Genomic DNA, 14,230 nt, shown 5'->3' on the forward strand with positions numbered 1-14,230 from the left:
CTGGAAGAAAACCTGATGGAGTCTGCAAAAGATCTGAGACTGGGACGGAGATTTGTCTTCCAACAAGACAATGATCCAAAACATAAAGCAAAATCTACAATGGAATGGTTCAAAAATAAACATATCCAGGTGTTAGAATGGCCAAGTCAAAGTCCAGACCTGAATCCAATTGAGAATCTGTGGAAAGAACTGAAAACTGCTGTTCACAAATGCTCTCCATCCAACCTCACTGAGCTCGAGCTGTTTTGCAAGGAGGAATGGGAAAAAATTTCAGTCTCTCGATGTGCAAAACTGATAGAGACATACCCCAAGTGACTTACAGCTGTAATCGCAGCAAAAGGTGGCGCTACAAAGTATTAACTTAAGGGGGCTGAATAATTTTGCACACCCAATTTTTCAGTTTTTGATTTGTTAAAAAAGTTTGAAATATCCAATAAATGTCGTTTCACTTCATGATTGTGTCCCACTTGTTGATGATTCTTCACAAAAAAATACAGTTTTATATCTTTATGTTTGAAGCCTGAAATGTGGCAAAAGGTCGCAAAGTTCAAGGGGGCCGAATACTTTCGCAAGGCACTGTATATGGTTTTCTCAGAGTAGGCCCGGGAGACTGCTCAATTTGGTTACCGCTGATGTCTCGGAGCATGCAGGAACAGAAGACATCTGAACAGTGAAGCTGCAACCTTGCCCTGAGCATACATACATATACATGTACATACTACATACACATCATGATCAATCCAACCTCATGATTTTGCCATCTCAATTCCCGAAAAACACCCCACCTTCTTCCTGTCCAACCTTGTGATCCATCCCAGTCTCAAGCAGGACAGGGTTGGCATCCCGCCCCGGAATCCACTGCCCTGGAAATCTAAGATAACACAGATTTCTGTTGTTATCATTTTCTCTTCTGTTTAACAATCTTCTTTTGGTAATTTTTAACTCCCCCTGCCCCCTCCTCCTACCTTACCTGGATTCCTCCAACCCTCTCTCTGACCCCTGTGATCTCCTCCTGTGACTTCTCCCCCTGTGAAGTGGCCGTATGACCTACCTCGATATGTACGAGATGTTCCGTCACATGTCCCCTCCACTAGGTTTGGGAAAGAAATGCCCGCCCAGAATCGCCTACAAGGTAGACTCCCCCCTCCTCCTCTTCCCCCAGCAGTCTTCCTCTCACCCCTGTCACTCACTCCCACCTGCCCTGTATCTCTCCCGGCTTCTATCAGTCTGTCACAACCACTTCCTGCTGTGCTCTTGTAGTGTCCTTGTTGTTGCTCTTTCTGTTTGTTCTTGATGTTCTCTTCTGCCCTCTCTCGGCGTTTGGTGTTTACTGTGCTCACTTTTCCGTCTGGCCATTTAGACTTGTTTTGTTTTTAAACTAGGTTTTCGATCTGTTCACCTGAGAAGAAATGAAGACTGACAGTGAACACAAGCCACACTATTAACATGAAGTTATCTAGAAACTCATTGCAGGTTTTGAAAATTCACTGTATAACAAATGTGCCGTTTTACATAAAATGAGATAATGAATACGAGGTTAAAAAGTGGTGGAATTCCCCTTTAATTAGTCCTATAGAAGAGTAATACAATTAAAAACACAACCTTTCCCCTCTAGTCTTCTCCATTCTCCCTGAGTCTATACTCTATGGGCTGTTCTGTGTTGTGTGGCAGCATTTAGAGAGCTTGTATTGTGGACCAAGGTAACGATTGTTCAGTACTCAGGTGTTTGCCACTGTCAGTGGTTCCAGCATGTACACAGCTGTCTAGATGAATCATTGTTAAAACAGACCTAGCCGTACCCTGGATAAAAGTGTCTGCCAAGCGACTAGTTGGGTCTGACATGTGTGGCTTCTCCAAATGTAACTCCTGCTTTTGAGAGATTAATCGATAGGGAGAAATGAGAGGGAGACATGGCACACTGGAGCGAGGCTAGGCTTTTAAAATGCTTTTTTCATCTATTTTTTTCATTCTTCCTCCCTTTCTTTGCTGTTGTGGAAAATGCATCTCACTCAACTCCCTCCCTAATGAACAGAGGTACCTGTGTATCTCTGTCCCCCTCTGTTTTCAACTGGATCTGAGCGGAGCTTCACAATCCCTGCTAAATTACCTTTCTTGTCCTCCGTATTGGGATTCCTCTCATCTACCTAACTCCACTTTGTTTGTGTGCGTGTGCGTGCGTGCGTGCGTTCATGTGTTTTTGACAGGATGTGTGTACTTATATGTGTATATACAGTATTTGTATGTTTGGGTGATGGTCTCACAAGTCTGTGGTTTTCCTGTCTCTCTAGTGGGCACTACATGACATGTCAGGCCCTCCACACCTCTTCCTCCTCTTTCCCCTCTCCTCTTCTCCTTCTGTATTGTAACAGCTCCCGCATGGAAGTACGCTCTCTTGAGCTCAAGGGAGGCTTGCTTGCACGCGCACACACACACAAACACGTCTCATCTGCAATTTCCCTCCGCTTGGCTTGAAGACAATAGGATCCGTCCTTCAGTCTCTGCATGTTTTTGTGTGCATCCTCATTCTGCCTCCCCATTAGCCCTGCATCAAGCTCTACATGCATGTATGTCACTATGTCTGAGTCTCAATTGGAAGTCTATTCCCTATATATTGTACTCGTTTTGCCGAGAGACCTATGGGCCCTAGTCAAAAGTAGTGCACTATATAGGGAGTAGTGTGCCTTTTGGGATGCAACCTATCTCTCTACTCTGCTAGCCTTCTCACAAAAGGAGGCTAGGTGGAGTGTGGCCCCATAACACAGACATGGCTTCATTCATCCTTTCATAGTAGCACTAAAACATACTACTCCAGGGCTTGCCTTGGTGAACATGTGAACTGGTTCTCTCATTTTGTGGTTACTGAATTCAGAAAAGGACTAACTACACTCCACTTCATCCACACCACTCATAGTTTCTATTAAATTGCTATTAAGTCACTTTTCAGTCACTTGTCTTTTTTTTTTGCTATTAGTCCATAAGATGATGAACTCACCATGCATTTCTCTGAGGAGTACTAACACACATTGCATTGATTTGTTGGGCATGTCCCCCTCAAAGTCCATCTCAAACATTGACCCATAGTCTCACTCTCACATTATTTGCATGGAGTGTTGCTCTGAATGTTCTCTTTCCTCTCTGGGATGTCTTGTGTTGTTGTGTTCCTTGAAAGCGATTCTGTGTGCTGGACTGAAACTAAGTGAAGCCACTGGCTGTTAGAAGTCCACACTCGCTCTCAAGTGAAACATATCAATTAATTTTGCATGTATGGTGTCCATATTAGGACAGTTTCAGACTCTACAGCCAGCACACAGAACCTCCCTAAAGAGCTATTGATCCTAACGTGGGTGTTCTAATGGGCCCTCACCATGGTTTCTATTCTCCTTAGCGATTGGTTAAGATGAACATGCCCATTGCCGATGACAACACGGTCCACTTCACGTCCACTCTGATGGCGCTCATCCGCACTGCTCTGGAGATCAAACTGGCGTCTGGTCAGTGACCTTTAACCTAACCACCTCTACACAAAAACACACTCCAACCACAGTAGTAGAATGGGAATATGGCAAATACGAATAAATACAAAACATAAATCAAGTTAAAAAAATTTTTAAAGGATATATATAAAAAAAAGTACCTATTTTGTTTACTTACAGAAATCACAATAATATTGTGTCATCATTCAAAGAAGAGGGTGGTGGCCTAATAAACCCGTCCTGCTCGGTCTAGGGACATATGTATCAAGCATCAACAGTAGGAATGCTGACTTCGGATCAGTTAAGCCTTTTAGATACAATGTATGAACTTACATGGACAGGGGGGGACCTGATCCTAGATCAGCACTCTACTCTGAGGTGCTTGATACATATTGGCCTTGATGGGGATGTGTGGGACATTAGTTTCTGGTGCTGATGAATGAGTAAGGATGTATGTGATGTGACCTAGGTGTTTGTCTCTCAACAGGAGTCCTGGCCCAGCGTCTGTGTGACGCTGACCTGAGGAAAGAGATCTCCAGAGTCTGGCCCAACCTGCCTCCGAACACTATCGACCTGCTGGTCACACCATATAAAAGTAAGCCATGCTGGTCTTGTGAGTGTGTGTGTGTGTTTGTGTTAAAGGGTGTGAGTGAGAAACTGAAATGCAGAGCAATAGAGAGAAAGAAGTGAGAAAGAACTTAGAGAGACAGAAAATACAGGAAATAATCTTCAGAGCACTGAGCTTCACCAAAGACCAGTCATCTCTCCAGGGGGTGTATTGGCTCAACTGCCAGGCTTTCTGCTAATTCTACTCTCTCTTTTGACTGCTTGTTCTGTCTACCCTGTATGTGGGAGCTATGTTTACACACACACACACACACACACACACACACACACACACACACACACACACACACGGGGCTTCACAACAGTACACTCGCCCTCATTCTGTCTCCTCTGATGCCATCTACTGGTAGTGGAGAGAAGACAACTAGTGCTTCAACTTTTCTCCACTGCTCTCTCCTTCCTTCATTCCTTCTTCTTTATCTCCTCCTTCCTTATCTCCTTATTCCTTCACTCCTCTTTCCTTCTCACCTTCTTACTTCTCCTTCTTCCTTCTCACCTTCTTCTTTCTCTCCTTTTTCCTTCTGATCCTCCTTCTCACCTTCTTCCTTCTCTCCTCCTTCCTTCTCACATTCTTCCTTCTCTCCTCCTTCCTTCTCACATTCTTCCTTCTCTCCTCCTTCCTTCTCACATTCTTCCTTCTCTCCTCCTTCCTTTCACATTCTTCCTTCTCTCCTCCTTCCTTCTCACATTCTTCCTTCTCTCCTCCTTCCTTCTCACATTCTTCCTTCTCTCCTCCTTCCTTCTCACATTCTTCCTTCTCTCCTCCTTCCTTCTCACATTCTTCCTTCTCTCCTCATTCCTTCTCACATTCTTCCTTCTCTCCTCCTTCCTTCTCACATTCTTCCTTCTCTCCTCCTTCCTTCTCACATTCTTCCTTCTCTCCTCCTTCCTTCTCACATTCTTCCTTCTCACCTTCTTCCTTCTCTCCTTTCAGATGATGAGTTCAATGAGCTTCTTTGCCCCTTTGCGGTTGTAAACCGAGAGCTGACAGTGGGGAAGGTCTACGCTGCCCTCATGATCTTTGACTACTACAAGCAGAACCGGGCCAAGAGACTGGAACAGCAACTGGGACTGGACTTCACAGGGACAATTAAGGTAGGATTGTATAGACGGCTCATTTTTGCCATAATTGCTGCTATGACAGCATGGGCAGTGCCATTGAGGGCTATCTAAACTTCTTCAAAATAGTAAATAGTAAATAGTAAAGTTGTCAATGGCGCTTCCCATGCTAAAACAGGCTTTGTGGCAAGTGAGCCCTCTATCCACATCTATGGGCCTCAAAAATGCACTCGTGCATGGGACTGACTCTCATGGATGTTCCTGAGATAAATCTTCCCATACAGACGAAAAGGCATTGGGTCCTATGGTGTTCTTTTGGGGCCAAATTATTAGCGAGTTTTAGGCTCCAAATCCATTGAATTTGTCATTACTGTGACTGATGAAGGACTATAAATGGGATGGACTTTAATGCATTCGTAACGTCACTATATTACATTCTCCTCTCTCTGTATCTCCTGCAGAATAAAAAGGGCCCAGCCTTCTTCTGCCCCATGCCCATGACCCATATGCAGGAGGAGGGGACAACAGTCTCCAGAGCCAATCCCCTGCCATCCTCCCAACCTGAACCAGAGTCTCAGCCAGAGCCCACGCCATCCACCACCTCTCTAACCAATGGGGAAGCAGTGTGAGTGCCCATCCATGGGGTTTTCTTAGCAGACATACAGTCATGAATATCAATGGATTAACATTCAAATACGGTACACATGTAGTAAAGCAGGTGGACGTAGCATATCATGTTGACTAATAATGTAATCTAATGTGTGTGTGTGTGTGTGTGTGTGTGTGTGTGTGTGTGTGTGTGTGTGTGTTTAACCTCAGACCAAGCACTAGAAGTCCCATAAAAGAGTCAGGAGAGCAACTGTCTCAGGAGGGCCAACGGTCCAGCAGTAGAAAAAGGATTCTACAGAGGGGCCAGTCAGAGGACGTGCCCTACTCCAACAAACCTCAGGTACTTAGTACATATATTATACCAAATATGCAAGCAACCATTCACTTTTAAACCTCTGGTACATGCAACTAGTGGTTGCAAACTTTTCCTAAATTGCCTACTGTGTGTTGTTTCAGGAATCAGTGGAGATGAGGCAGGTGGAGAACGGTGCTGATATCGGGGGCTACTCTGGTCTGGATGGCCATGGCAGAGCAGCCTCCATGCCAAGACTGGACTCCCAGTACAATGTAAGTCCTTCATCACTCACTGCCTTACTGTACCCCTAAACTCTCTCACATAGGACCCCGCCAAGACCCGCTAGGGCTGCCAACATGGTGCCTGCACAAATCAAAGGGCATTGATTCTACAAATAGGACAATGTCAACATTAGGGCAATTATAGTTGTACAGTAGTAAACATTATACAGGTTAGGGTTCGTACAACACAGTTAATACTAATAGTTGACGGTATGAAATAATTCTTTGTCATACAGTCAGTAGGACTTGATGATGATATTACAAGGATACATAGTCAGAGAGGAAGGGAGTGAGGGAAGTAGTAGAAGTGAAAGGGAACATACAGTAGGATAGAGAAAGAGAGTAGAAGAAGGAAACAAGATAAAGGTAGGTAGAAATGAATTAGTGAAAGTAGCCACAGGTTACCTAAAGCAGAGACGCTGTCTGTCAGTGCCCATCAAGTCATCCTGCTGACCTTGTGTGAATCCCAAATGGCACCCTATTCCCTATACAGTAGACCACTTTTGACCAGGGCCCATATGACTCTGGTCAAAACTAGTGCACTATATAGGGAATAGGGTGCCATTTGTTATGTAGACCTTATGTGATATCTCACTATAATATTTCCTCAACAAATCTGAATGTAGAGCCATGTCCCCAGCAACACAGTGAACGAGTATTTGGCATTCTACACAAGATAAAATATTCATGTTTTAAACAAGTGATGATAATCTGATGGCCACATTGTGTAATATAATTTACTCAATAATGTAATATGCAAATATCTCTCTCCCCGAAAAGTTCAGGTGGAAAAGTCTGTAGGGAATTGCATAACCCCTTATTTCAACTATGCCCCATCATCACCTTGCTGTTTATAAATGTTGACATCCATTTCCACATTTTTTTGACCCATTTGCCTAATTTAGTTTTTCACACAAATGTTATTATATCCATTATGGATATAGTTAATGTCCCAAATTTGTTTTACTGACATTCATTTTCTGTCTTTTTATTTTCATCTTTTCTCCCAGCTCCTGTGGTAAATGGAGTCTTGGTTTCTTCCCTCTTGAATACTTTTTCCGGACCCTTCTTTCCAGCTGTGTGATTGGTTCACACATCTAACCAAATGAATCCTGTCTGTCTCGCTTTGCTGTCTGTCTTCCTGTCTCTCCATCCAGTCCCATTCCTTCCATCCTCTTCTCCTCTTGACTCCCATGGCTAATGTTGTGCCCACCTCCCTCCTGTGTCTGATAGCGGAACCACCCTCGTCACCTACCTGGGACCTACCTGGCAGTATGTACACCTGTTCCGCCTCTCTTTCTCTCTCTCGCTTTGTATATATCGCTATCTCTCTTTCCTTTTCTCTCTCCAATTCCTCTTTTTCCAACTCTGTTTGCCCCTGTGGTCCCTCCATTCCAGAGTTCACACACTCTCAGCATCAATGTTCCCTCTAAACTGCGTTCGCAGAGCTCCCCCAGGTCTGCCGTGGAGAAGAAAATATCAGCCCACTGAGAGAAGCAGGAGTTTGAACTTCACTCTACTTTTTAGAGCAGTGGTCACCAACCAGTCGATCACCATCGACTCTAAGGCATTCCTAGTCGATCTCCAAACATTTCTGTAAAAAAAAAGCCTTGTGTTCCTATTTTTTTCCATTTGTCTGGGGCTGTTGGCGTTAGGTGCACCCGATTCAGCTGCCCTGCGCTCCGGGTAGGCCAACTGTTGCCATTTTGAACCATTTCATGTGATTGAAGGTGCAAACTCTGCCTTTCCGGCGGACCAGAGAGTAAATCAGGTGCCCTATAGGCTTACCGCTGGCCAATCGGATGGCTCAGTTTACCGTGTCTGCAATAAAGTAGCAGGAAAGTTGATACTGTGAGATTTCAAAACGTTTAAAACCATAACTAGAGAGAGACTGTCAATGAATAAAGCAAAGAGCTGCTGTTTGTATGACTGAGTTCTTACTCAGCACTGTCAACACTTTGTATTCAACACTGTTATAACCCATAGAATGCATGTTCTTCCTATTTCCACTCAGCGCTGCAACAAGCACTGCAGCAGTAATGAATGAGTAGGAAAGTGTATCTATAGGCGTTGTTGTTATAATTAGCGGCTTGGGTCTTTTTTAATATTGAGGAATATTTTACTTTCTCTGTTCATAGGAGGAACAACATGAATTTGTGCATGAGGCAGAAATAATGTGGTGCGACTTGAGATTCGCCATCAGCTGGAACGGTTGGTTCCCTTTTTGGTCAGTGTCAGTGGAGGAAAGGGAGAGATGAGGGATGTTGAGAGGCGGAGCCTCAGTCTTCTGCTCTCTCCTTCCTCTGAGACTGACCATCAGATGCAGGCACCATCAGCCCAGTAAAATAAAAAGCTAATTATTTAAATGTATGCTCACTCCTCACAAGTAATACAACAACGGATCTATTACCGGTGGGATCATATAGCCTACCTCAAATGTTGAAATATAATTTTTTTTAAATGTCCCGAACAACAATGCACTGGCAGGGCAATTCATGTAAAAAACATCTGAGTGGTAGATCTCAGCTTGCATTTTGACACAGAAAGTGATCTTGACTCAGAAAAGGTTGGTGACCACTGTTCTAGAGTTTTCCCTGTTAACACTATCAACATTTCTCTTTACTGTGGCAATTGTGATCGAATCAACGCAATATTAGCCACTTTTAATGCAACATATCGAAACAAAACAAACTATGCAAGAGCTTTTGTTGTAGGCAGAACGCATCGGAGTAAGATTCTATTGCATTGACATGCACGACTCAGCCCATACTCTACACAGACCAGTGTGACAAAACCAATCAGAGCTGCAGTAGGTCTATATGCAAATATACCATTGCCATATTTGGATCTGTGCCATTTACATTGAACTGGACTGTGTTTACAGTGAGTAGATGCGTTTTTTAGATAAAAGCGAGAGCTGCATGTAGCCATGTGTGCACATTTGTTCATATCCTTTGGTAGTTAGTGAGTTATTAACCCAGTTATAGATCATTTGTAGTCAGTAATAGAGGAGTGATTGCTTCCTAAACGTATACATTTCTAGACATCTTTGAAAAGCGAGTCAGGTAAAGAGATTTTTTTGTCTTAAAGTGTTGTATTTTGAGACATGCTTGAAGTAGCCAATAGGCAGAGAGGGGAGCATCATTTCATGGTATGGGAATAATAATGCATTTTATATTGTGAAATGGCTTCTTGCATCAAACAACACAACATTTTCAGTCACCTCCTTGTCTGAAGGATAAGTGGTTAAACAGGTTAATGTCAAGCCCTGCAAAACTCCTACATTGAACACCACACCTTGGCTGCTACTGTAGGCTGAATAATAATAACAGCTATTTATTTCCATGTTAAAATGTTATGGGATGCATTTTCTCCATCGTTTTTGATGGTAGGCCACTCTGGTAGGCTGACATTATGATAAAATAGCCACAATAGCCTACTTGGCCATTGTTAAAACTGTAACTTTAACAGCCTCCGTGTTCACAGTAAACACACGCCGGAAGTTGCAAAGGAATTTTCACAATTTCACAATGTTTTCACAAAGTTTGCGCTCAGCAGGTCCTGAAATTTTCACAGTGCCGAAAAACATTAGAGGGAACATTGATCACTATTTGTCTGACACTCTTTAGACATTAGTTAAAGTCCATATTGGTGTGAGTATTCGAGAGCCACGTCACCCACAGTAGAACTATTGTTCAGTGTTTTAGTACTTTGAAAGTTCCCCACATACATACATGCCATTTTCTGCTTCCTTGCCATTAAGTGACATATGATATTTGTGAGAATTAGTGTTTGTGTTGTTTCAGTGGGTGGTGTGTTAATGTTTTAATGTAAGCAGCGACTGCTATTTTCCTACTTTCCTACTGACATAACTGTACTGTTCTCTCTTTATTTCCATATGTTGTTGTTGTTGTACAATCCACTGACTGAAGCTACTGGCCAGGACTGTGTGATAGGAACTCTTGGAACAAGCACAACAGAGTGTATACCTCAATAATCAATTTGGTTATGATCTCTAATATCTGTCAGTAGACTTGTGGCGATACCGATTCAACAATGAAGTAAGAACTCAACTTAGAACTGGATTTTGAATAGGACTTTTATATTGGGAATACTCCCATGCTTTTTCCAGGAGACTACTCAGTGTTATGGGTCAACTATAGCAGGGTGTCACCCAGGCTGTGACCAACAGAGGGGGTGATAACGTAGTTAGTGTTCCAGCCTATCAGCTCAGTTACTGTATCTCCAGTCCAGGCAGAGCTATTCGGTCAGATAAGAATCTGGCAGGGTGGTGACATTTCCTATTAAGCAACTACAGTATCACCCGGATGTTCAGTATTGAAGTGTTTTAGAAATAACTGTAGTCGTGTACTTACTACTAATGGACCACATTGATAGAAGCTGTTCATTAATTTCCAGCAGTCTTAAAGTTCATCATGTTGTCTTTTGCCATGTTAATCAAGCTTCTTTCAAACACAGAAAAATCAGAGCATGTCAAGGTGTGAAATATGTCATGGGAAATGTCAACACCCTGCTTATTCGTCACTAGCAGTGTCTCCTGCTAGCATATGACAAGTTTTAACAACATGGGCCAAACATTATGTACGCCCAACCCCAAATCAGACCCTACCGCTTACCCCCTATGCACCTGTGTGTATCCCAAAAATGTGATAGATTTAGGTAGCATGGTGAATATGGTATGGTGCCAGTATGTTGCCACTTAGCGTGCCAAAGACCTATAGCTCTGGTCCAGGGCATTACATGTGGGTTGCTGATGCTGAGCCTTCCCACAATGTCAGCAAGCCTCACATAATGCCCTGGACCTGAGCTAGCCAGGGGCCAGGGGCAAGTTAGAGTCATTACCATACCATTATCATTTTGATTATACCTACCGTATCCTTTTGGATCTATATCATGTGCCTAGGCTCTAGGGATAGGGGCAAAGGGGTTGATTTGGGATTCGAAGGGTGCTACACCAATCATTAGTGATGTGTTCAAGATTAAATGTAGTGAGTGGAAATCGCGGAGTGTTTCAGTCAGAAATGTGTCCTCAACATCTGTTTCTGAAGAGGTTGAACGTCGGTCTCAAGCCCAGAGAGTGGTGTCCACCGGTCGATCGTACTTTCTTGTCTGTACTGTGTCTAGTGAACAGTTTGGTGCTTGGTGCTCCAGTCCAGTAGTGCTTTGGTTGTGCTGTATAAAATAACACTCTAACGCTACACTACTATGGTAGCTAGCCCTCCATCTTGTATTCCTCCTCTCACTGTTCTTCCTCTTTGCTCACTCCTCTCAGCCTATTGCTGACATCAGTCCTATCAGGCGGTCGGCGTCCACGTTGGCTTCCCAGTGCCACCGGGAGATGAGTCTGAGAGACTACACCCTGGAGCGGCCCAGCCAGGCCCAAGCCCAGGCCTCCTCAGCCCCAGGTCAAGCCCAGGACAGGCCCCACCACCATCACCACCACCGCTGTCACAGACGCAGGGACAAGGACAGGGACAAGAAGCAGAAGTCGCTTGACAGGGCAACCAGCGTTCAGCCTTCTAGTACAGCATGTGAGAGGGGTACCCACATGATGCATGCATGTGCACACATACACACACAGACTTGTTTCACATGGTCATGCAGCAACATACACACTCGCAAAGATATCTCACTCACTGTGGAACCCATGCAGTCCAAGCTGTTGAACTATGAATTCATACAGAAATAGAGTAAGGAAACCGTTCATTCTCAGAAGCAGTGAAAGAGCCCTTGCTCTTGTTCCAAATCGCTTGGACGCCTTTGCATAGTGACATAAATTCCTTATCGGATTAAGGGCCTGATCGGGTTATGAAGGAAAGGGTTTTCTCTGTTGCGCTTCCCAAAGGACTTGAGCCAGAGATTTTGTGTGTCAAGTTTTCCATCTGACTAGCAAAGAGACTTATGAGCTCCCCGAGGAAAATCTGCTTTGTGTGGATTAGATTTTTGATTTGTATTTGCCGTTCTTCTTTGTTCTATGGCCTCAAAAACGGTAGTTATAAAATGTTGGCTAAGCTGCTCCAGTAGTTGCTCCCCTTAGGGGCGACGATGTGAACGATGTGAAATTAGCACGTCTCATGTACAGGCTGTGACTGAGTGAGGCTAAAATAAACTTTCTAGTGGAGAATGTCTCTGGCAGCCTGGGCCCCACAGAACATGGGCCCCACAGAACATGGGCCCCACAGAACATGGGCCTCAGCAGCCAAGAGTCTTTTTTTGTTGTATTTCTTTATTTCACCTTTATTAAACCAAGTGGCCAGTTAAGAACAAGTTCTCATTTACAACTTCGACCTGGTCAAGGTAAAGTAAAGCAGTGCAACACGAACAACAACACAGAGTTACATATGGAATAAACAAACATACAGTCAATAACACAAGAGAAAAGTATATATACAGTGTGTGCAAATGAGGGTAGATAAGGGAGGTATAGGCAATAAATGGCCATAGTAGTGAAATCATTACAATTTAGCAATTAAACACTGGAGTGATAGATGTGCAGAAGATTAATGTGCAAGTAGAGATACTGGGCTGCAAAGGAGGAAAACCCCCCCCCAAAAAACAGTATGGGGATGAGGTAGTTGGATGGGCTATTTACAGATGAGCTATGTACAGGTGCAGTGATCTGTGAGCTGCTCTGACAGCTGGTGCTTAAAACTAGTGAGGGAAATATGAGTCTCCAGCTTCAGTGATTTTTGCAATTCGTTCCAGTCATTGGCAGCAGAGAACTGAAAGGAAAGGCGAACAGATGAGAAATTGGCTTTGAGGGTGACTAGTGAAATATACTATATGCTGGAGTGTGTGCTACGGGTGGGTGCTGCTATGGTGACCAGTGAGCTGAGATAAGGCGGGGCTTTACCTAGCAAAGACTTATAGATGCCCTGGAGCCAGTGGGTTTGGCGATGAATATGAAGCGAGGGCCAGCCAATGAGAGCATACAGGTTTCAGTGGTGAGTAGTAACTGGAGCTTTGGTGACAAAACGGATGGCACTGTGATAGACTGCATCCAATTTGCTGAGTAGAGTGTTGGAGGCTATTTTGTAAATGACATCGCCGAAGTAGGAAGCCGATTCTAGATTTAATTTTGGATTGGAGATTATTAATGTGAGTCTGGAAGGAGAGTTTACTGTCTACATCAGCTGATATCTCAAAGTGCAAAGACACACTGAACCCTGTCTGAGAGGTAGTTGGTGAACCAGGCGAGGCAGTCATTTCAGAAACCGAGGCTGTTGAGTCTGCCGATAAGAATGTGGTGATTGACAAGAGTCAAAAGCCTTGGCCAGGTCGATGAATACACCTTCACAGTATTGTCTCTTATCGATGGAGGTTATGATATTGTTTAGGACCTTGACCAGCTCGGAAACCAGATTACATAGCGGAGAAGGTACGGTGGGATTCAAAATGGTCGGTGATCTGTTTGTTAACTTGGCTTTCGAAGACCTTAGAAAGGCAGGGTAGGATAGATATAGGTCTGTAGCAGTTTGGCTCTAGAGTGTCTCCCCCTTTGAAGAGGTGGATGATCGCGGCCGATTTCCGATCTAATAATGGGTTGCATCAATTTCGGCTGATCATTTTAGAAAGAGACGGTCCAGATTGTATAGCCCAGCTGATTTGGAGGGGTCCAGATTTTGCAACTCTTTCAGAACATCAGCAATGTGGATTTGGGTGAAGGAGAAATGGGGGGGGCTTGGGCAAGTTGCTATGGGGGGTGTAGGGCTGTTGGCCAGGGTAGGGGTGGCCAGGTGGAAGCAATGAGGCAGTGATCGCTGAGATCCTGGTTGAAGACAGCAGAGGTGTATTTGGAGGGCGGGTTGGTTAGGATGATATGTGCCTGTTTTTACAGATTTGGTGTTGTACCTCGTAGGTTGATA

The 14,230-nt window shown here is 44.0% G+C and overlaps 1 protein-coding gene across 2 annotated transcripts in view; it reads left to right on the forward strand.

Annotated features, from left to right (window-relative positions):
- Positions 1-14,230, forward strand: part of LOC115121708 (voltage-dependent N-type calcium channel subunit alpha-1B-like) — a 43,225-nt gene that overhangs the window by 24,105 nt on the left and 4,890 nt on the right. Inside the window, exons 13-21 of one of the 2 annotated variants that reach the window (XM_029650840.2) lie at positions 1,036-1,132; positions 3,386-3,491; positions 3,961-4,068; positions 5,035-5,195; positions 5,621-5,784; positions 5,979-6,108; positions 6,225-6,335; positions 7,578-7,616; positions 11,638-11,896. In XM_029650840.2, coding sequence (XP_029506700.1) covers positions 1,036-1,132; positions 3,386-3,491; positions 3,961-4,068; positions 5,035-5,195; positions 5,621-5,784; positions 5,979-6,108; positions 6,225-6,335; positions 7,578-7,616; positions 11,638-11,896 — 1,175 coding nt within the window. The remainder of the gene's footprint in view (positions 1-1,035; positions 1,133-3,385; positions 3,492-3,960; positions 4,069-5,034; positions 5,196-5,620; positions 5,785-5,978; positions 6,109-6,224; positions 6,336-7,577; positions 7,617-11,637; positions 11,897-14,230) is intronic. The other variant, XM_029650848.2, reaches the window with a different exon arrangement.

Source organism: Oncorhynchus nerka, linkage group LG4, assembly GCF_034236695.1.
Source record: "Oncorhynchus nerka isolate Pitt River linkage group LG4, Oner_Uvic_2.0, whole genome shotgun sequence".
NCBI lineage: Eukaryota > Metazoa > Chordata > Actinopteri > Salmoniformes > Salmonidae > Oncorhynchus > Oncorhynchus nerka.